We start from the raw sequence: 23242 nt of genomic DNA, 5'->3' as shown, positions 1-23242 counted from the left end.
GGACCACGGTTTGACATTGTCTATGATTGAATTGAAAGAGAAACAAAGAAATCTAAGAATCAGGGCTGTACCAGAACGTGAGAAAGACAATTTGGCTGCATTCCTTACACAGGAATTTACAGATTTTTGGCAACAGGACTTGGGGAAGGAAGAATTTAAGATAGTGAATGCATTTAGACTTGGAAGAGGACAAAGGAGGAACAAGGCTAGGGACTGCTTGATTACTCTTCGAACAAAAGAGGAGAGAGACAAAATTTTGAATCTGCACTATCAAAAGACTTTGGAAATTTATGACTCAAGTGTGGAGATATTTAAGGACATTCCAAAACATCTTTTGGACTTAAGGTTTAACTACGGAGACCTAGTGGCCCTGTTGAGAAGAAATAGAATTCTCTTTAGGTAGGAATTTCCTCAAGGCCTATCCTTTAAATACAAAGGAAGAAAGATAAAAATAAGATCAGTTAACGATAAAGATAGGTTTCTGAAAGATCACGAAGAAGACCTACAGAAAGAAGCGGAATCCGGAGAAGAGCCAAAAGCACTGGAAAAAGGAATACTGGACATAGCAAACTTATCTTTTGGATTGCACGGCCCAGAGAAAGAGACACCATCGACAGAACAAGAACAGACACTTGGCGCAGTTGGAGGTAAAGCGAAGTAACCCCATCATGGCTCTGCAACTGTTAAGTTGGAATTGTAATGGTTTGAACTCTCCTCGAAAGAGAAAAAGTGTTTTTCATTTATTAAAAAAGGAACAATTGGACTTGATTTGCTTACAAGAAACACATGTAACAAGGCTACACAGGAAACTACTGATTAATAAAAGATTGGGACAGGAGTTTATCTCATCTGACAAAGTTAAAAAAAGAGGAGTTGTGATATATGCAAAGGAGAGATTATCACCGAAATTAATTTTTAAAGATGAACAAGGCAGATTTTTGGCAATTGAAATTCAAGTTCAAGGAGAGAAATTTTTGATCGTAGGAATTTATGCACAGAATGAGGGGAAATCTGAATTCTTTAAAAAGTTGCATGAGACTTTATTGGACTATTTGGATTACAATCTGATTCTGATGGGGGATATGAATGGAGTAGTATCTACAAACATGGACAAGGCACAAAGACAGGTAGTTACCAAGGATGGTAGACTACCGAAAACATTTTTTGAGATGACAGACAATATGGACTTAGTGGACATTTGGAGAGTAAAGAACCCCCTGGGAAGAGAGGGAACTTTCTTTTCTGAAGCCAAGATGACATGGACTAGAATTGACCAAATATGGGTAACTAGAGGAATGGCACCAAAGATAAAGAAAGTGGAAATCTGCCCAAAAACTTGCTCCGACCATAACGCTGTAAGGATGGAGATGAAACAAATATCAACTGGCTCCTTCAGATGGAGGATGAATGACACCTTATTTAGAGATGAAGAAGTCTATAAAAAGGCCAAAAAAACTTTGAGAGATTATTTTGAAATAAATATGAACACCAATGTAGAAAAAAGAGTAATCTGGGACGCAAGTAAAGCTGTTATGAGAGGGTTTCTGATACAACAGAATGCAATAAAGAAGAGAAGTCAAAATGAGAAGAAAGATAAAATTTTGGAGAAAATAAAAGAAACTGAGAAGAAACTGAGAGCAAAACCAAAGTCGCAGGAGATTTTGAGAGAAATAAAATTATATCAAGTACAATATATGGAAATGATGAATCAGGAAATAGAATGGAAAATTAAACAAATGAGACAAAAAACATTTGAATCAGCTAATAAATGTGGGAAATTGCTGGCCTGGCAAATGAAAAAAAGACAAAAATTAAATACTATCACAAACTTAGAAGTGGAAGGAAAGAATATACATAACCCAATTGAGATTAGAAACTGTTTCCAGAGGTATTTTAAACAATTATACACACAAGGGCCACAGAAAGAAATGGACATAGACAAATTTTTGAAGACAAATGGACTACAAAAAATCTCCCAAGAAAGCAAATTAATGTTGAACTATAAAATATCTGAACAGGAAGTAGAAGGTGCCATTCAAAATATGCTATTGGAAGACACAAGATTTACCCACTGTGGAAGAATGGCAGATGAAGCTGATGGACTATATGGAACTGGCAGAAATGACTGGCAGAATCCGAGACCAGGGAGAAGAGTCGGTGGAAGAAGATTGGAATAAATTCAAAGATTATCTACAGAAATATTGTAAAATTAATGAATGTTAGAATGATGTTGGATAGTAATTAAGTGGTTTCCAGCTGTAATGCTTTAAGGGAATATGAAAAAAGGGTTATAAATAGGTAAAAATTTAATATTATTACTTTTAAAGGATTTGCTGAACCAACAGATTGAAGTGGAATACAAAAAAGGGAGGTATGAGGAGGTCCGGGAAATAAGTCAAAGGAAAATAAGTAATGGAAAATCTGTGTGTTTTTAACTATTTTTATTTTGTATTTTTGTCATTTTTTTTCATTTTTATTGTAATATTTTAAAAAATCTTAATAAATATCTTATTAAAAAAAAAAAGAGAAGGCAGGAATCCTAACTCCAGCACCGTCTCCACTGACACCCCTTGCCTTCCACCCGTGCTGTTTTCACAACACTTCATGACAATTTTATGTTGCAAAAGGTCTATACTGGTTATCTGACTTTTATAACAGAAATATAGCGCTATCAGACCAAGAAATATGGACTAAACTAGGAAAATTAAAAACCCCTTGGCTGCTACTCCACCAAATCCACACTTTCCCTGGCTAACCCAGTTTAACAGTAAGGCAGTCACAAGACCATTAACCCCATCTGAAAGACTTGTAATATCCACAGAAGGACATAGCCCAGGCATAAAATCTGCAAAATATAAAATTCTACTCAGTGCATCGGTGGGTTCACTTGATCCTATTGAAGACCAACGGGAATGAGATTTCAACTATGAACTTGACCCAGGTCAATGGCTTAGACAAAAAACAACAACAAACCTTTAAATCCATTTCAGTGAGCCATAGGAAATTAATCCCTAATCCCTAGGAACCTGGTAATGGCACCTCACCATGTTGCTAGAGGGGTGCCCCACACCCGGTACATATCTACACATGTGGTGGGAATGTACAAAAATCCAGCCTTTCTGGAATTCCATATTCCAATAAATTAATAAAATATCAAAATAACAATTGGAAGTCAAACCATAATTAGCTTCATTATATATATTTCAAGAATATATGGACTTACATAATAAATAATTAATAGGCCATTTATTACAAGTGGCAAGACAGAATGTCTTGCCTGGATTTTTATGGCACAATGGTAGACAATTGGTATAAAACAGTTTGGGAAATAGCCCTCCCTGAGAAATTAACAAAAAGAAAAACTTCAATTGATGTGGACAGATCAAGAAAGATGGGTTTACTCCAGTGTGGTTTAATTTCATAACATATGCCAGTATCCTAGAAAATGAAAAATCTCCCCCATCAGCATTTGGCTCAAACTGGTTGATCTAAATTTAACTTTAAACATAAATTATTACCTTCACTTCCACACACATACACACACTGGTTTCACTGATAGCATAATAGGAAAAATGACTGTTACTCATACTTAGCCTAAGCACAATCACAAGGGCTATGTGCTGTTGAATGCTATTTGTTAACTCTCTTCTATCGTGTTTCCTCATTGTTGCTGTTATTGTTTAAACCAATTCACAAACCAAGAACTTGAACACTGACCACTGATAATGAGGCATATATCATAGATATTACAGCAAATTTATTATTTTTTTTGGATATACAAATGAGGAGACTTGGTCTACTTATTTGTATCATTTATCATTCCTATGATCCTTGTTTATGACCCCCTCGCCCAAGTTATTTAAAAAAGCAAGCAAACAGCTACAGCATGATGCTGCGTAGGGATAAACCAGAGATTAGGCGATTGGTTAAGTTAATGGGCCATATTGTTCATGGTGCTAAAATGGCCTGTGGGCATCTTGTTGCACATTACTAGCAAACAAGCCTCCTGTGAACCCTGTCAGCAGTAGTCTTCAGTGGCTTTCAAGATATTTAAAAACAGCAAACCTGGAAAAGCCAAGCAGGGCAAATTAAGCCACTCAAACCAGATCAGAGTCCTAAAAGCTTACGGGCAAACCCAGGTTTCAGACATGATCACTTCTTACACCAGGCAGGTCCAAAGTCCATCTTGGGGGCCTAAAAGAAGCTCAACAACTTTGGGGTAAAATCCTAGGAAAAGCTCAACAACGTCAATCCTAAAAAAAAGTTAAGAAGTTCCCTTCACTTCACCAAATCTGGCCCTCTTTGAAAAAAGTTTGGACACCACTGTCTTACATGAACATGTAATTAATAGTTCTAACATGGGGTTTCCCATTTTCTCCTACACAAATATTATCTGTGCAGGTAACTCATAAGTATGAAGCAGCCTTGTGGTTTTCCTCAGTTTATAGAAAGGAACCAGAGTGCCCTTTTTAGATGAAGCAAAACAGCAGCTTACAGTACTTCTCAAATCATTTCCCTTAATTATTCAAGTATAAAAGAAGAGCAACAAAGGTTACTGCCTGCTCTGGATGGGGACGTTGCTGATTTGCATCCTTTCACCCTTGGTCCTTTCCAAGCCTTAATGCTGCTCATGTTTGAAAACTTAAGTGCACTAATGATGATGAGGTCGGCAGCATTTGATACAGGCACAAATCATCTGACAAAATTCCCTGTGGGGGGTCATATATAAATGTATCTGTTGTCTGCAACACAGCCAGCTGTCATGTGCTCAGTTCCCAAAGTGGGTCTGTTGTCCTTGTCTGAGTCCCTCAGACGTCTGTGCTTCAGTGTGTGGCACTGATCACACCTTGAAATGTTTTGCAAGAGGATGAGGTAATCAATAAACATCAAGCAAAAATGGAATAGGACATTCCACTGGATTCAACCAAAGTCTTCAAGTCTTAGCCTGAACTCTACTCCAGATCTACACAGCCTAAGTGCAATCATCTTTCACTCCCTCAATCAAATTTAGACATTGCAGTCATCTGAAGGAGAATACTTCCGAGATGGCTAATTTGACATGTCCAGTGGGGGCACCTTTTGGGGGCAATCAGCCAAGCTTGTAAAGAAGCCGGTTCTAATTGGAATAACATTAAAAGTTTTATTTCCTTTGCTTTCAGCAAATGTTTGCCACCATCTAGGATGGCTTGCATTTGCATGAAGGCAATGGTCTTATTTGGATGCCACAGTTTAATTTTACAGTAATGATCCTTGGGCTCAGCTGCTGGCCCCTTTCTTTCTCCTCGATGCTTTCTTCCCAAGCACCAACAGTCAGCTGGTTTTTGGTGTTTGAGGCATGCTTACATAGGGCTTGCTAAGTCCTTTACGTAATGCTTCCCGAGCACTTCATAGGCAGTGTGGAAGGGGCTTTGCAAGCACCGCCAATCAGCTGATTGGTGGTGCCTGCAAAGCCTCTTTCATCCAAGCCCTGTCTTTACCAGCTCCCCACCTGATGTCAGGTGTAAGGCAAATGGTTTTGGCTTGGATGAAATGGCCTGGTGGATCAAATGGGGAAGTGTGTTGGTCCTAATTAGGACTGCATGCCAGCGGTTATGCCAGAATCTACTGATAGATCTATATGTGGTTGCAGAAAATCAGCAAGAGTTTCTGTCTTTTAGCTATTTAACAATGACAATAGACAGGTATGTTTTATCCTGCTCATTCCTAACTTGGGCTGCTAAAAGAAAAAAAGAACTGTGTGAAAGAACTGTGAGTTTAGGTCCAGAATGAAAACTAAATTTGGGGAGTTAGTGGTATTCAGAGGCAATGTATTAGTTAATCCTAATTTCAAGATTGCCCCCTGCCCCATTATTTTCTATCTAGCTCTGGTTGGTTGACTTTAGGATTCTGTTGCTACTGCCACTACTGTTTGTTGCATAGTTCAATAGATGTGGACACTCAGCACAGGGCTTTAAAGGTTTTGGAAGTCTGCCGACTAAAAACCACTGTCTCTGGTTCTGCACTGGATGGGTTACAGTCCTGAACAAGATATGGTGTTGAATCCTTTTGTCCAGCTACTATTCACTATAAGCAGTGAAATCTGAGATCACAGAATTGGAAGGGACCCTGAGGGTCATCTAGTCCAACCCCCTGCAATGCAGGGATCTTAACACATGGTCTGCCATCCAGTTTGAGATCATACAGGACCCCACTTGGCTTTGCAGATGTGCTAGCAGTTTTATTGCTGCACCACTAGATGTGAGGAAGGAATTGCTATCTACATTTTAGGAGGCATCAATGTCCCATTCATTTTATATAATTATTTGTAAAGTGATTTCAACATGCAAAACTTGATACTCTTGAGAAGCCTCAAATATGTCATCTGTCTGGAGGACAAGAAGCATCAAGAGATCCCACACTTACAAATGCAAAAGGAACACATTTGATAAAGGAGCAGTTGCAAGAATGCAACTGAAGGGCAAAAACAACATGTCCTAGACACACGTACTTGTCTGATTTGTATGAGACACAGAATGAGACTTGCATAATAGATGCCACACACAAAAATAGTATCTAGCTGAAATTAGACTGAATGAGTTGGATAAACAGAATTACTGATTGATGTTGGATCAGAGCCACAATATTGTGCCTGACATCATCTCTCCTTTAAACGGCACTTCCTTGAATCCTTACTGACCACATTCATTAGAAGTCTGTCTTATTGGCCGTAATAGTACATATCCCTCATCAATGTGACCAGACCACCAATCTCAAACCAGAGCTCCTCTTAAAACGTACCTTTCTCAACTGATTAGTTTCATGATTACTCAAATGAGCCAAGACATTTATGGGTTAATCTACACACAGAGAGAAAGCACTCCTGTGACAGTGCTTCTTCAGAATGCACATCTGAGGCTGCATGTTTCATTGCTAGGCCCAAACCAGCTGACTGTGGAAATCTAGCTTTGCCTTTTCTCCAACATGTTGATTTTTGTTTTACACATGTGATCCTGCATGTACATTTTGTATTCCAAGAACAGATGCACCATCGTGTTTTCTGGACGTGTAAGATTGGTCATTAATCCTCACAAACCTAATGTGTTAAGCCACAGCACAAACTAGGAAGACAGCAAACATTTCACAAGTGCTATGAACTGTGATTTGGATGTTTTCTGAAAAAAAAACCCCCACAAAACATAACTAATAGGCAGACAAGCTTTTCAAACCATTATGTAATTCGCATTAGATCCGAAGATAAGACGTGTGGGAGAGGATGGCTTGTCTAAGCTTAAAACTGAGTCCCTGTCAGGAAATGAGGAATGAAATTGGTCCTGGAGACACATTTCATAGGTACCACAAAGTTTCTCATACAACTGTGAGCTAAGAACACATCTTAAACTGCCTTTTAACAGACGTTTACACCTGCCTCATGGAGTCGGGAACAAGTACAGTGGCACTATACTTCTCTACAGTGAAAACTTCAGGGAGGTTGAAATAAATTTCTCTTTTGTTTCTGTGCTTAAAAAAAAAACAAACCCAAGAATTCCTGCTCTGAAACCAATACAAAGCAAACAAAAACTGCATCTCCAAAAAAAAAAGATACCAAAGCAAAAAGCCCTATAACCCTAAACACAATATAAAAAAGGATGCATAATTCCATGCAGCTGGAATGGCAAGCTTTCGTACTGAAGTCTCTGCACTAGGTAGAGTCTTGGCAGAATTGCCAATAGGATACTTACCAGGCCGTAAGACCCTGATTTCCAGCAGGTTAGAGGTTCTGTCTGCCAGTCGTGTCCAGCTACTGTTGTAGTTCTTCCGCCAGAGCTCTGCCACACACTGGTACTTTCCCGCCTCTGTGTCACTGGCCCTGCTGATACTCAGGCGCACATTGTTGCTGGACTCCGATTTTTCAATGGCCGTCCTGGTTCGAAATCCAACATACCTATCTCCCCACTGAACACCTCCATCCCGAGTGAAGGTGACCAGATCGTGAAACTCGGTGCTGCCTGCTGGCTGAAAGCGCCACGTCACAGACACTGGGACCCAGGATGGGTAATGTGGTTTGATGATGCATTGTAAATCAAACGATTCATTGTAGGTCACTCCAGGGGTGCGGGAGATGGCTGTAACTGCAAAGCCAGCATCTACCAAAAAGCAAAAGACAGACACACACACAAAGTGAATATTTCAACAGTAAGTGTAATAACATTGGCACGTCAATTTCTGCAACTACAGTAAGAAGTGCTTTCCTAACAGCAGCTCACAGGAGGTGGGTCTGGTAAACTCTTATTCCCAGTAAATAAACACACACATTAAAACAGGGACAGGAAAAGCTGCCCCCCCCCCCCCGAATTCTACAAAACAACCCAATCCCTGAATTTTGGAGTTAGAAATTCAGCAGGCAACATACAAAAATCTACAAACCTCAGTGTTACCAGCAATCTCCTTTTGCGTGCTATATAGGGCAAACAGGACAACCTCCGCACAATAGAAAAAATGCTTGCAAATCTGGCAATACTAAGAGACATTTCAGCCTCCTAGAACACACTGTAAGTGACCTTAAGGTGAGAAATGACAATCACAGGAAGCCCAAAAAGCAATGAAAATGTGTAAAAAGTTATTTTTGAGTTAACAGTTTAAGATTACATGTAAAATGAACATGCATATATTAAAAAGAATCATCAGACATAAAATTGGATTGTTTCTTGCAGTTGGCAGCTGTAGATTCCCTCTGGTTTGATTTTTCCAAATTGTATCAATCTTATTCGCCTTCACGTATTATAATAAATACTGTCTCTTAAGTCACCCCACTTGAATGGAATCAAAAATTTAAGAGAGAGTAAGACACGGGTGGCACTGTGGTCTAAACCACGGAGCCTAGGGCTTGCCAATCAGAAGGTCGGCGGTTCGAATCCCTGTGACGGGGTGAGCTCCTGTTGCTCGGTCCCTGCTCCTGCCAACCTAGCAGTTCGAAAGCACGTCAAAGTGCAAGTAGATAAATAGGTACCGCTCCGGCAGGAAGGTAAATGGAGTTTCCATGCACTGCTGTGGTTCGCCAGAAGCAGCTTAGTCATGCTGGCCACATAACCCAGAAGCTGTCTGCGGAGAAATGCCGGCTCCCTCGGCCAGTAAAGCGAGATGAGCGCTGCAACCCCAGAGTCGTCCGCAACTGGACCTAATGGTCAGGGGCCCCTTTACCTTTAAGATACCATTATAAATTAAATACTTGGGATAGTTGCTGCCAAAGACTGCAGTGTAACCCCCCCCTTTTTTTTGTAAATTCCTATTATGCAGCTCTTGAGAGGGCAATATTTTTGATGAAGCGGGCTTTAGTCCCTGAAACCTCTTGCCATAATAAATGTGTTGAATTGCTAAGGTGCTGCAAAAATCTTTGATGGTTTTGGTGCAAGAGGCGAACATGGCTATCCCTCCTGAAATAAAAATCCTCTGCAACTTTTGAAATGCTCACACCAGATATATATGCACCAAATGTTGCTGCTGGCTAGCTTTAATCTACAATGCTATCCAATACGCAACACATGCCTGTGAATTCAATGAAACTTTTAACACCGCTCTCTGAACTAGGTGATAAGCTTGCACACACCACAATTATTACAGTATGACTTTCCAGCCGGAATATGCACTGTTCAGAAGGCTAGCACAGGAAGGTTTTCTATGTGGTAGCAAATTCCATTTGTTTGACCATACAGGATGGTGTGAAGGCAGTAGCCTTTGGCTCTGTGCTGTTCAGGAAGCCTGTACCTCTTGACCCAAAGGCTACAAGATATTAATTAACAATGGCCAGGCAGCTGGGACATTAATTGCTGCAAGCAGATTAATTTTAGCCTGCCAACCTTTCCCCAGAGCTGCTACAGAGATCTCTGCACACTTTCAGCAAAGGGCTCAGGGATTCTAATCATCAAAGGACGTCACTATGGCACAGCTCCGGCCCATGTAATTACAGCAAAAACAGGTCAATCTTTGGGATTAAAGCCTTTTGAAAATGTGTTTAATGGTTATCCAGGAGAAGAGGAAGAGGCTAGGGGAGGGAGAGAGTTAAGCACTCTCTCACACACACATACACACTGAACTGCAAGTGAAATCCAGGCACCTTGTGGCAATTGTCTCACCTGCCTAGGTATTTCAGACACAGCTGCAAGAGACTGGTAATGCAGAAGACACGAGTACCCTCAGGCAGCACTATACTTGACGATTTCAAGCCTAAATTATCTTCTGAAGAACTCTGTGCGTGTAATATACACACTGCTCTAGCTGAGGAGTGGCAGTCAGTTTTGCAGGTGCATCAGATGAACCACCTGATGTTTAAGCACTGGGGGCCTCCTGACAAAAGATGGACAAAGTGGCAGCTCCTCTCGCTGAGAAAGCTACTCCTGCAATCCTGTAACAATTCTAGCATCTAAAACTTCCCCACTTCTTATTCCAGACTTCTGTCACTAGGCAACTGAACTAACCTTGCTGGTTTTCCTGGGGAACATGTGGCTGACCTAAACAAGCTTTTAGAATTGGTAAACATCTTGCTTCCTTTTTCACCTAATTACACTTACATTCTTGCTCTTCTAGCAAAGAGCTCCGCAAAGCCTACATATGTTTCCAGGTAGCCTTCCAAACAGGTAGTTTTATAGGACCAGAGCTACTTAGAACCTACCTTTTAACTGCAAAGCATTTCTTCAGATCATTGCTTCTGGACCCTGGCTCCATAGACATTTGAAGTGGAGCTTGCTGCAGACTGAACACAACCTCTTAACCTGACTATTTCATAAACTTTTCTGAAAAGCTCAGTGACATACAAACCATTAAATCCTGCCAGCTACTTCTTGCCCCCAACAATTCACTAGAAATTCTTTAAATCTGCATCATGTAGCCTTCCTACACTCCAGCTGCCCCACTGAGCCTTAGTTCTGCAAAACTCACAAAATTTGATTTTCCTTCTCTGCTCAACCTCCTCTTTTCTGTGCTGCTATTTCAAGGGAACTACAAATTAGTGGATACTATAGATAGTTGATGAGGGACCCTGTGTGAGAGGCAGGGAAGGGAATATCTCCTGGGGTAGGAGGATGGGAGAAAAAAAGGGAAGCTCCTAGTTGAGGTTCACCTATCTCTATGTGGGACAAGTTAAGATTTACCTGTGAAAGAGGACTTTGCATTCTTTTCCTTTTTTTGTTTAGTTTGTTTATTATTGCAACGTATTATGAAAAGTCTTAATAAAATCTTATTAAATAAACCCTGTGTGCTATGATGCCATGGTGCTATGGATCCCCGCTGCTACATATTGCCAGGAAGAAGGAAGGTGAGGGGGCAGGCAGAGTATGTTTCAATAACAACTACAGTATTTTTCGCTGTATAAGACACACTTTTCCCCTCCTAAAAAGTAAGGGGAAATGTGTGTGCGTCTTATGGAGCGAATGTAGGCTGCACAGCTATCGCTGAAGCCAGGAGAGCAAGGGGGATCGGTGCTTCAGGGATAGCCGCCCGAAGCCTCCGGAGCGTAGCGGGAGCACTCCTGCCGCTGCGCTCCGGAGGCTTCGGGCAGCTAGCCCTGAAGCCATGAGAGCAAGAGGGATTGGTGCGCACCCATCCCTATTGCTCTCCTGGCTTCGCTTTGCTGGAGAGGCGCTGCACAGCACTCCTTCAGCAAAGCGGGAGGAGAAATGGAAGGGGCTCCGCTTCTCCTGCCGCTTCGCTGAAGGGGCGGTGCGCAGAGAGGGAGAGCTGAACAGAGCCCCTTCAGCAAAGCGGGAGGAGAAACGGAGCCCCTTCCATTTCTCCTCCCGCTTTGCTGGAGAAGTGCTGAGCAGAGAGGGAGAGAATACTTTTTTTCTTGTTCTCCTCCTCTAAAACTAGTCTTATGGTCAGGTGCGTCTTATAGAGCGAAAAATACAGTAGTTTCATCCTCGAGTTTCCAGGGGAACACACGAGGAAAGAAGTGTGCAAGCTGTGAATAGGACAACAGGCTCCTTTATCTCCAGTCATCAATCACTGAGCTTAATTTTTTCTCTTACCAGGACATTTGTGGTTTCTAAATAACTGAAAATGGGGAAATGGTTACACAAAACGCTTAACCAGCATTGCATATATTTAATAGCACTTTTGATACCCACCCAGGGCAGTGATGGATACTGCAGAGCCATTATGTCGCTCCCCGATCATCTGCCACTCCCCATCCAGCCTACGTGTCCACTCTGTGATGCGACACTCATAGTGGCCCTCGTCTGCCTTGAGGCTGTTGAAAATTTCGAGCGTGAAGGATCCAGGACGTATTTGCTCCATCTGGATCCCACCATAGCTGCTTCGCTCAGCGTAAGACGGGCCAGGGCGTAGGGTGCCATCCCGGTCAAGTTGCACAATGTCACTGCGCCGGTTCTGCTTGTCCACAAGTTGCCAGGTGACTGACAGCCGGTTCTGGGGTCTAAATCCTGTGCGGATACTGCAGCCAAATCGCAGGCTCTCGCCTTCTAAAACACTGCTGGCATTGTTGGTCACCTCCACAGAAATATTGGTCTCTGCAGTTAAAGGAGAGTGTATGCAATTATAGTTAGGGTTGCCTGGGGCCAGTACGTATAGTCACTGGCCACTTTTCTGAACAAAACGGCTCCCTAGGGACTGCATGGAAAAATACAACATGTGATCTAGCAGTAAATGGATACACTCAGTAGCTGATTTCTATGAATGTGGCAGGTCTACAAAGTGCTATTGGTATTGGTAATGCTGGGATTATGTACCTGGAAATGTTCAGAGGCAATCATGTGGACAAATGTGGAAGGTGATATAAACATATGAACCACTTTTGTGTCTTCTACAGTTCTGCAATTGGAACAGAACAATGTATGAAAAGCAGCTATGGGGGCCAATTTTGATAGCTACCGCAGATTCTAAAGAATCTCTGCTTTCATTTCAGATTCAAACCATGAAACATAAACATTCATAGCTAAATAGAGATATGTCTGAAAACACAAGTTAAGCTGCCAGCCCTAGATGAATGCTAGCCAGTGCTAAAAATGGCTGAACTGTTGACCAGAACAGGCTGAACAGCACATCTACCATCAGTTCTTGAATGACTTCAGAATCTGCTAGTGAATTCACAACTCATAGTGTTGTGATGGCTTACCTTTAAAACACTATGCAGTTTGTGATCCAGCCTTAATTTATCTGGGGTGGAAATTTTTTCTGAAATATATTTTTATTTTCTTTTTTTTCACTTCTATATTTTTCTGCAAATAATTTTCTAATTTTGCATAATATTAATTAGAAATGTAATGAATGTACAAAATGCAAGTTATATTGGCCAACTGGAATGGATTCAACACCAGTCAAACCTAAAATAAAACTTCTAATTAGCTGCCTTCAGTTAACTATCCTTGGAAACACATATATTTACATGAACAGCTCTTTAGGGATGCTAAATTTAGTATGCGAAATACTTTTCAGCACCTTTGTTTTTTGTTTCCCTGGGCTGCAAACATAAGCATAGTTAGTAGACAGTAAGCCCCAATGAGTGTTCATTCTGAATAAACATAAATAGGATTGTGCTGTTAAAATATACATAACATAGGGAAAATATAAGCTATTGCTGTCATGCCTTACACATCTGCAAATATTCCAATAAAAAAATACCATATTTTTTGCCCTATAGGACGCACTTTTTCCCCTCCAAAAATGAAGGGGAAATGTGTGTGCATCCTATGGGGTGAATGCAGGCTTTTGCTGAAGCCTGGAGAGCGAGAAGGGTCGGTGCGCACCCCCAGGCTTCGAGCTTCGCGCAGCTCTCCGCAAGCCGTGGGAGGGCTGCCTGTTCTGGGGGCTGGGGTCGGGGGAAGCTCGGGCTTCCCCCGCCCCAGCCCCGCGCCTGGGGGGGAAATAATTTTTATTCTTTATTTTCCCCCCCAAAAAAACTAGGTGCGTCCTATGGGCCGGTGCGCCCTATGGGCCGAAAAATACGGTAATTTCCAAGAAAAGGTTGGGGTTTGTTGTAATACGACATTTACAGCACGGGGAGTACACATTATTGATTGAGAGCCAGTGTGGTGTAGTGGTTAAGAGCGGTAGTCTCGTAATCTGGTGAACTGGGTTCGCGTCTCCGCTCCTCCACATGCATCTGCTGGGTGAGCTTGGGCCAGTCACACTTCTCTGAAGTCTCTCGGCCTCACTCACCTCACAGAGTGTTTGTTGTGGAGGAGGAAGGGAAAGGAGAATGTTAGCCGCTTTGAGACTCCTGAAGGGGAGTGAAAGGTGGGATATCAAATCCAAACTCTTCTTCTTCTTTTCCCCTTTATCAAAGGGAAATGTTGTATTTCTGCTGGCACTGCTTATTTGTATAATGTTAATGAATTTATTACGTGTTGAGCCTTTTGGGGAAAGTGGCATGGATAACTAACCAGTCAAATGAGCCTGAACTTCCTATGCTCATTATGTTCAACAACAGCCAAGGAGGTCAGCCCCATGAGCTGCTCTGTCTCATAACCATGCCTGAGGCCCAGCAACTCCTACAAATGCACACACACAATAGAAACAACCAATATCTCTGCTTACTGAGGGGCAGGACGGTGATGGGTGTGTTCTTTGGTCGTTTGCTCTCCCCATCAATAAATTCACCAGTCGATGTCTTCAAGCGCTCCGTCACCCGACAGTTGTACTTGCCGCTGTCCTCCAGGCGGAGTCGGTAAATTTTTAAGACGTAGATGCTGTCACTTTCTTTGGCCACTTTCAGTTGTCCCAGAGCTTCTCGTTGGGCAAACTCATTGTTAAGGACCGGCACAGCATTTGCCCCAAAACTAGCAATCAGGGAACTATTGAAGGCCCATGAGATGGAAAAGTATCTCTTGGCAACGTTCTGCACCTCCAGAATGCACCTGAACTCCACTGGTTCCCCCACGGTGTAAGTCCTCTTCTCTGTTTCTAGCCGGACATTGATATCCATATCTACAAAGGAATAGAACACACACACGCACGCACGCACACACACACATTCCAAATGAAACTGTGTCACAGCACTGAACACACAGAAAAAACCAACGAGAACTTGGAAACGAAGACAGTTCATACTCCACCTACCCACCCTGATTTTATCCACCTCTTTAAATGCTATTCTTCTAACTGTGTCATCTGTATAATGCTCAAGGCGGCACAGGTTAAAAACAATTCTTAGTAGAAGTTAATTTGGCACGATTGCCTATTAAATATATACCAATTTTCTGCAAAGAAATAAAAGGGAATAGATCTGATCTTTCTTTCCTAGTATCTTACTCTCTCCTGTTTTGAGAGATTATTCCAACCTCTAGGTACACTGTATGTTACAAGCACATGGCGTTCTCCAAAGAATCATTGGAAGCCTCTCAAAGTGCTACAATTTCCAGCACCCTTAACAAACTACAGTTCCTAGGATTATTTGGGGGAAACCATATGCCTTAAATGTATGGTTTTGATGTGCCTCAGTTTACATATTTTGATTCAAAGGTTGAACTGTGTACCAACTTAGCAATAGACCTTTTATGGGTCATGCACTTTATCGAGAGGTCTTGGTTTGTAAAATGTCAAATAAGATTTCACCCTCTGAAAGTATCAAGATACAGGAAATAAGTTTTATTTATAAATCAGGAAAACCTACCAGAACTAGAGCGAGTACTAACTGATAGGCCAAAAGAACACCACCATGAGCACAACAAAGGACGACAACAACAACAACAAAAGGTAAAACACTGCTTAGTAAGACCCTGAAAATAATTATCTCATCTAGATTTTGCATTAAGGAAAACAGGGTATTAAATGTTCAATATAGATAAATATTATTTGAGCATTAATTAATGCTTCATTTACTGGAAATTATCTTTCTTAACACCTATGCGCAAAAGCCATGACCTGCTGTAGTGGTTGAGGATTGCTCGTGGTCCAATACAGGTATATGCAATGCATCACTTCCAAACATTACCTGTTTTTAATCTGACAAGAATGACTGTGGACTGTACTACACACTTTAAAGCAGTATTTCTCAACCTGCTACCCTCCAGATGTTTTAGACTCAAACTCCAATCAGTCCCAGTCAAGTTGGCCATTGCACAGGGATGATGGGAATTGTAGTCCAAATCAGCTAGAGGGGACTAGGTTGGTGAAGGCTGTTAAAGTAAAAAGGTACACTTTACAATTGCTGGAAATCTTGGTTCTGCCTTTCAGGAAAATATTATTCCACCCATTCAAGAACACATTCATATTTGAAAGCTGAAGTCTTAGTTACCTGGAAGAAAGTTGCACTAAACCAAATGGGGCTGACTCTTGAGTGGACAAGTATAAGGCTATACTGAAAGTCAGAGTTGTACACTGCCACTTATTTTCACTACACTTTCCCCCAAGATCCAAATTTGCTTCTCAAAGAGCAACTGAAATTCCCTGCAAAAACTCCAGGTGATTATTTTAATGCCAACATACCTTTATTTTGCAATGATACAATCAGCGTATGTCTGCTCTAAAATACATGTGGGCTGTTCAACAGTTTCCTTTTCCTTGTCATCTTTTCAAAAGCACTTTCAAAAGCAGACTTTAATACATTTTCAGAGTTACTAACACCTGAAATATCTAGGTCATGTCCGGCCAGTGTATCGTTAATTGAGCAGGCCCTTTTGATACATCAAAAATGTAGCGCCACGTCTTCCATACTGACAGCAACACTCCTTGGTAGCTCCTTCCAACCAGAGGGAGGAACAACAATAATAATGTGAAAGTAGAATGTGTCATTCCAAAATCCTTTTCAAAAGCAATATCAGAAAGGAGCCTGAGTTCCGAGTTAATGGGAAGAGACTAACAGGCCAGATACAGAGAGAATGAAAAGGTAAATGAAATAAAATAAATTAAAGGAAGGAAGAAAAATGAGACTAAGGAAAGGGAGAAGAAAGCAAATCTGTAGGGACCGGGAGCGCCAAAACAGTACTTCTGATCTAAGAAATAAGAGGGATAACATCACCATGCTGAAATATCACTTAGTGTGTGTTAGTTACTCCTCCAGTGCCTTTTAACTAGTGCGATGTACCCACAACCCTGGTGGCTAAATAGCGGTAGTCAAGTGGATGTTATTAACTCAAGGAAAATATGCTTAGGGTCATGCTATTGTATATGAGAAATTATGATTAGAGGACCAACAGCAGGTGAGATGGGTCTTATCCCACTGTTTCTCTTCTCTTTCACTAATAAAAACAGACTGACTCCTCATACAGCTCTTCAAATATCTTTGTTTGAAAGGAGGAAGAGTAAACCCAAAGGGTGCTCATCAATGGTTCCTCTTCATCCTGGAGAAGAGTGACTAGTGGGGTGCCACAGGGTTCTGTCTTGGGCCCGGTCTTATTCAACATCTTTATCAATGACTTGGATGATGGACTCAAGGGCATCCTGATCAAATTTGCAGATGACACCAAATTGGGAGGGGTGGCTAACACCCCAGAGGACAGGATCACACTTCAAAACGACCTTGACAGATTAGAGAACTGGGCCAAAACAAACAAGATGAATTTTAACAGGGAGAAATGTAAAATATTGCACTTGGGCAAAAAAAATGAGAGGCACAAATACAAGATGGGGGACACCTGGCTTGAGAGCAGTACATGTGAAAAGGATCTAGGAGTCTTGGTTGACCACAAACTTGACATGAGCCAACAGTGTGACGCGGCAGCTAAAAAAGCCAATGCAATTCTGGGCTGCATCAATAGGAGTATAGCATCTAGATCAAGGGAAGTAATAGTGCCACTGTATTCTGCTCTGGTCAGACCTCACCTGGAGTACTGTGTCCAGTTCTGGGCACCACAGTTCAAGAAGGACATTGACAAACTGGAACGTGTCCAGAGGAGGGCAACCAAAATGGTCAAAGGCCTGGAAATGATGCCTTATGAGGAACGGCTAAGAGAGCTGGGCATGTTTAGCCTGGAGAAGAGGAGGTTAAGGGGTGATATGATAGCCATGTTCAAATATATAAAAGGATGTCACATAGAGGAGGGAGAAAGGTTGTTTTCTGCTGCTCCGGAGAAGCGGACACGGAGCAATGGATCCAAACTACAAGAAAGAAGATTCCACCTAAACATTAGGAAGAACTTCCTGACAGTAAGAGCTGTTCGACAGTGGAATTTGCTGCCAAGGAGTGTGGTGGAGTCTCCTTCTTTGGAGGTCTTTAAGCAGAGGCTTGACAACCATATGTCAGGAGTGCTCTGATGGTGTTTCCTGCTTGGCAGGGGGTTGGACTCGATGGCCCTTGTGGTCTCTTCCAACTCTATGATTCTATGATTCTATGATTCTATGATTCTAAAGTCATATGAAGGTATTGTCCAATAAAAGTGATTGTGTAAACTCACCCCAGGTGGCCTAACTTTGCAAACTCAAACAAATTAGGGCTCAGAAAATGGTAAACGGAGAGAAAGAGAGATTTTGGTGTGCCAAAGCTTTATCTTACTCGTGCATCACCAGTTTAAAACTAAAAAATGAATGATTATGGCTTCAGGGCTCCACTCACATTTCCTGGAGAAATTATTCAGTCAATAATCAAATGCTCTCAGTATCTGTTGGCAGAAAATGACATCCAGGAATTTAAGTCATTTGCTAGGCAGTCCCAGCCTATCAAACGTTTCCTTGTAAATGAATCTTTCCCACAAAATTGCACCCACTAGCTTCACTGTCATGGACTGGCTGGATGCAGAGCAGTGGTAGAACCCTCTAGGGAAACCCCAGGGGAAGAAGGCTCAGAGCCAAGGGATTGGTGATGGGATGAAGATGAGTGGTCAGAGGGAGAAGACTGCTGATCAGAGGGAGATGGAGCAAACTGGGAGGTGGAGATGTCAAAAGCAGAAGGCAAGGTTTAGTGAACAGGAAGAGGCTGAGGAAGAGCACAGTTTAGACTCTGAGGCAGAAGTGGGAGCCAGGAGAGGCAAGATGCTGAAGAAGCCAAGGAGTCTCCTGCTCCTGCTGCAAACACCTCCCCTCTCCCCTGCCCTCCTAGAATATGAAATGAGCAAAGCAGAAGTTGGTTGTGTGCAGACGCGGCCTGAATCTGTGTGGGAAAGACCCTAGAGAGGAGAAGTCCTATTGGGCTCCTGGGAAGGTGGGGACCTTCAGTCCTCACAACTCCTTCATTGGGGCAAGACCTCCAAGAAAGAGTTGCTGAGACTACTAGGCTGGAACTGTGGTTTGCTTCCTTGAATAAAGAATTAACTTCACTGGCCTCGGGTGAATATTGCTTTTGTTGCTGACCTACGCCTGACTCCAGCCCCAACATCCATTCAAACATTAACGCTGAGCCATGGTTTAGTGCAGCCTTTCCCTAAACTTGGATCCTCAGCTGTTTTGGACTAGAACTCCCATCATCTCTGACCACCAGCCCATGCTTGCTGGGGATGATGGTGATTGCAATAACTCTGGAACCAAGAGGCAGGTTTAGTGATACATGGATGGGCCTCCCTCCAAGGTAGAGTGAAGGACTAGGCTGCTGCATCCCCACCTCCCCTTTCCTCCTCCAGCACGGCCAGGAAGGCATCTGCAGAGTTAAGTTTCAGTTTCAAAAAACCAAGGATCTTGGTTTAAAACCAACAGATCCATTTCACAATAAGCCAACTTCAAACCGTTGAGTTATGAAACTGTGTAGTTTGGCAGTAAATTGTTTTATTTTAAACCACAACACCCGGCACATAGGTAATGCTAAACCAAAACTTTTTGAAATCAAAATTCTCAGCAGAAATCCCTCTTCTAACTGCAAAGAAGGTGATGGTGTGGGAGCCGGATGTTTCACTCATCCACATAGCACTAGACCACAACTCAATATTGCATGTGAACTGGACTACTCTTAAGACATAATGACGAGAGCACCTTCTCCTCTCCTTCCACTTCCCTCCTTCCCAACACTGCCACAAAAACACAAAGAATATTACAGTCTATGAGAGAGGTAACAAAAAAGAAGCTTGACACACTAACCAGTTCCTTCCACATAGACCATGGTGCCTTCCGAGCGCTTGCGGGTCATTGCGTACCAAGTGCCATCAGGGTCCTGAATCCACTCTGCTGCCTCGCAGTAAAACTCGCCTTCATCAGAAGACTGCAGGTTGTAGATTGTAAGCTTGGACTGAGTCTCGCCTACTTTATCCAGGCGGATATCTCCACTGGCGTGCCGCTGGGTGTAATCACTTCCCGCACGCAATACGAAATCCCGGCTGAGGGAGATCACCTCCACGGCAGGCTCATCTGCTTTCCGTCGATACCAGGCAATAGAAATATGGCTGTGCTGCACGGTACTCTTGGATACCTCACACTTTAGCTCCAGAGAATCATGTTGCACTTTGTTTAGGGTCTGGGCTTCTGAGGTCACTCTCAGGGAGTCAGGAATAACTGCAGTGGGGAGACAGAGAAAGGACAAAAGTTAACATCTGGTGCTTAATGGGTCTTATATAGAGGATTATGTGCAGCAAATAAAAGTTAAGACTTTACAAAGCAATATGAAGATATTTTCACATTTAGACCTCTAAAAGGAAAACCCTCAGTGGGACTGTAGCTCAAATAGGAGAGTCAGTTATCACCTCAGATCGGGGAGGTGGAATCCATGATCATTCAGATGTTGTGGGATTCCAACTCCCATCACTTCCAGCCACGGACGATGGTAACTGCAGCCAAACAACAACAACTGAACAGTGATAGGCTCCCCATCCCTGGGGAAGTCCTGGGATCGATACCCAACAACTCCAATTACAGGCATCTGTGGCAGGGACAGGAAAGGGTCTCCTTGTAGGTTTTCCATGGACACCTGGTTGGCTACTGTGAGAACAGAATACAGGCCTAGATGGGTCTTTGACTTGATCCAGGAGGCTCTTATATTCTCTTCCTGAGGCTCTGAAAACCAGAGTTGGCATTACTGGATATGCTGGACAGCTCGTCTGAGACAATCTTATATCAAGCCACATTTAATCCTCAAGTCTGCTTCTCCAAAGCTGTTAGCAAATACAGAGCACTGTCTGCATATCTCCACTGGCAAATGATTCAATATACTAAACCAGTGTGTGCACACAGATCCTCATTGCCACTGCAGAACTTAAGAGAGCCCACTTACTGTTAGAGATTTATTTTATGATTTTATGAAACTTAACTGTAATCTTTAAAATTCCAATTATGTTCTCAAACCTTCAAAAGGAACTCATTCCAGAATTTTCTTTTTAACATTTATACTACCTTAGCTAGGTCTTCTTTCTTTCATCTTTCTCCAAAAAAGCCATGAGATAAAATCTATCTCCTTTTTGCTTATGTCCTGTCATTATTTAACAATGTCTGTGAGCATAATTAAGATGCTGCACTCACAGGAAACCTATCTACTGCAAAGAGAGAAAATTTCAAAATCAAGTATATATTCCTGCAATTTATGGGATTGGCTGTAGAAGATATGCAAGCACCCTCCAGATGCTGTATCTTGCATGCAGGGATTTTGAGGCCATCACTATTTTCTTGTTGATACGGCATCAGCAAACATTCCTCTTGTTGGAAGACCTGAGTGGCAACTGAGGATTACACTTCATGCATCTGATGAAGGAAACCGTGGTCACAGAAAGCTTAGGCCCTGGGGATACTTTTACACATTCTAAATCTACCTTGTCAGAGGAACATTATAGAGTATTTTTTAATTTTGTAATTGAACAGCAAACACTAGCAATATGCTGCCTTGGGACTAATTCTGGTGTGCAAAAATATATTTATATTTTCAAACAGAATATAATGAATTTGGTTTTCTTTTCTCCCTACACTTTGCAGGATGTGTCATGTGCACCCACTTCCCCTATCCGGATTATTAATAAATTCATCAGGCTGCAACTCAATATTTTACCCATGATTCTCACATAATATTTAAAGCCAACTATGAATAATTTCAAAAGCAGATTAGATCTCTTCTGCCCTGCAGCCATGACACTCGCTTCGAACTTAAAGAAAATAAATAAATCAATTAAGTCAGATGCAAAATCTGTACAGCAGCATATGGCATTACTTCACTGATCTCTCGACTGATACATTAAAAGGACAGTAAAACTGAACAATATGTGGCTTTCCACAATCCAAGAGACATTTCCATCCTGGAATACAGAACTGCTTTGGACACAACCCTTTGCTTTGCCTTTGTGAAGATAAGCTATATGCAGAAACTTTCTACTGGAACTTGTGAATGGGTTCCTAGATACCTTGTGAGTCGTAAACTGCACAGAATCCAAGTACAGTCATACCTCAGATTGCGAAGGTGATTCATGCGAGAGGCACGTTCGCAACCCGCAACGCTGCGTCTGCACACGCACGTGACGCGATTTTGTGCTTCTGCGCATGCGCCGAAACCCAGAAGTAACCTGTTCCGGTACTTCCGGGTTCGGCACAGTCCGCAACCCGAAAACGCGCAACCCGCAGTGTTCGTAACCCGAGGTATGACTGTATTGTTATGTCTAACAGCAAACTCTGATTCTATGTACCAACAAGTTTGGATAAAATAAGTAAACAAACAGGATTCCACCAAAAATGGAGCTACCAAGACAGAGGTATTGGCATGCCCTGGGGAACCACGGCATTTACAGAAAGGCATTAAAAAAATAAGAATGAACTTAAGGGGAACCCCTCCCCAGGCAAAAAACGCCAGCCCAGTGAGAATGGTTGTAGATCAAAGATAAATGGAAAACCAGTGAGAGTGGGGTGACCAGCTTAAAAAGAATGGCAGGTCAGAAGCCTGAAGAGGAACATTCCCATTAGGATTGAAGATACTGCAACATTTTGGTTTCAGGTCTCACTCATACATATTTATATTTGATGGCATTTAAGGAAGGCTCAGATCCAGTCCAACAAGTTGTCTACTTGTTTAGTGTTTAAATGGGTCAAAAGCTACAAACAGGAGGTACATTAGGGATAGCAGGAGAGGGAAACGGGAGGTCATCTGCTTTCAATGAAATAAACTGAAAAACCATTAAGCAGCTGATAAATCAGATGACTAACAAAGGACCTTTCCCATCCAGAACACAGTATTGTGTGGCCCAATTCTGTAGAACACTCTCAAGGCTGAGATCAGACAGCCTTGTTGAACTTTTAAAGTAAGCTTTTCTGATTCTGTGGTTATTCTTAACTGATTTTTTCCTTATGTATTTATTTCATAGCCTCAGAAGCTACAATGTTAAGTGATATGTAAAACGCTGAAATAAATTAATAAACATGACACCAGCCCCTCTGAAGTGAATGAGACTGGCAGAGCTGAGGAATCTTTCTGGACAGCTCT

General features: G+C 42.0%; 1 protein-coding gene across 2 annotated transcripts in view; it reads right to left on the bottom strand.

Annotated features, from left to right (window-relative positions):
• Window positions 1-23242, bottom strand: part of IGSF3 (immunoglobulin superfamily member 3) — a 120213-nt gene that overhangs the window by 31801 nt on the left and 65170 nt on the right. Inside the window, exons 4-8 of one of the 2 annotated variants that reach the window (XM_081001494.1) lie at window positions 19933-20343; window positions 15602-15622; window positions 14527-14916; window positions 12099-12500; window positions 7719-8123 (exon numbers count right to left, since the gene is read on the bottom strand). In XM_081001494.1, the coding sequence (XP_080857620.1) occupies window positions 7719-8123; window positions 12099-12500; window positions 14527-14916; window positions 15602-15622; window positions 19933-20343 (1629 nt within the window). The remainder of the gene's footprint in view (window positions 1-7718; window positions 8124-12098; window positions 12501-14526; window positions 14917-15601; window positions 15623-19932; window positions 20344-23242) is intronic. The other variant, XM_081001495.1, reaches the window with a different exon arrangement.

The sequence above is a fragment of the Podarcis pityusensis genome, assembly GCF_964106645.2.
Source record: "Podarcis pityusensis genome assembly, chromosome: 4".
Lineage (NCBI taxonomy): Eukaryota > Metazoa > Chordata > Lepidosauria > Squamata > Lacertidae > Podarcis > Podarcis pityusensis.
The sequence above is the reverse complement of the archived record's forward strand: the minus strand, read 5'-3'. Positions and strand labels throughout refer to the sequence as shown.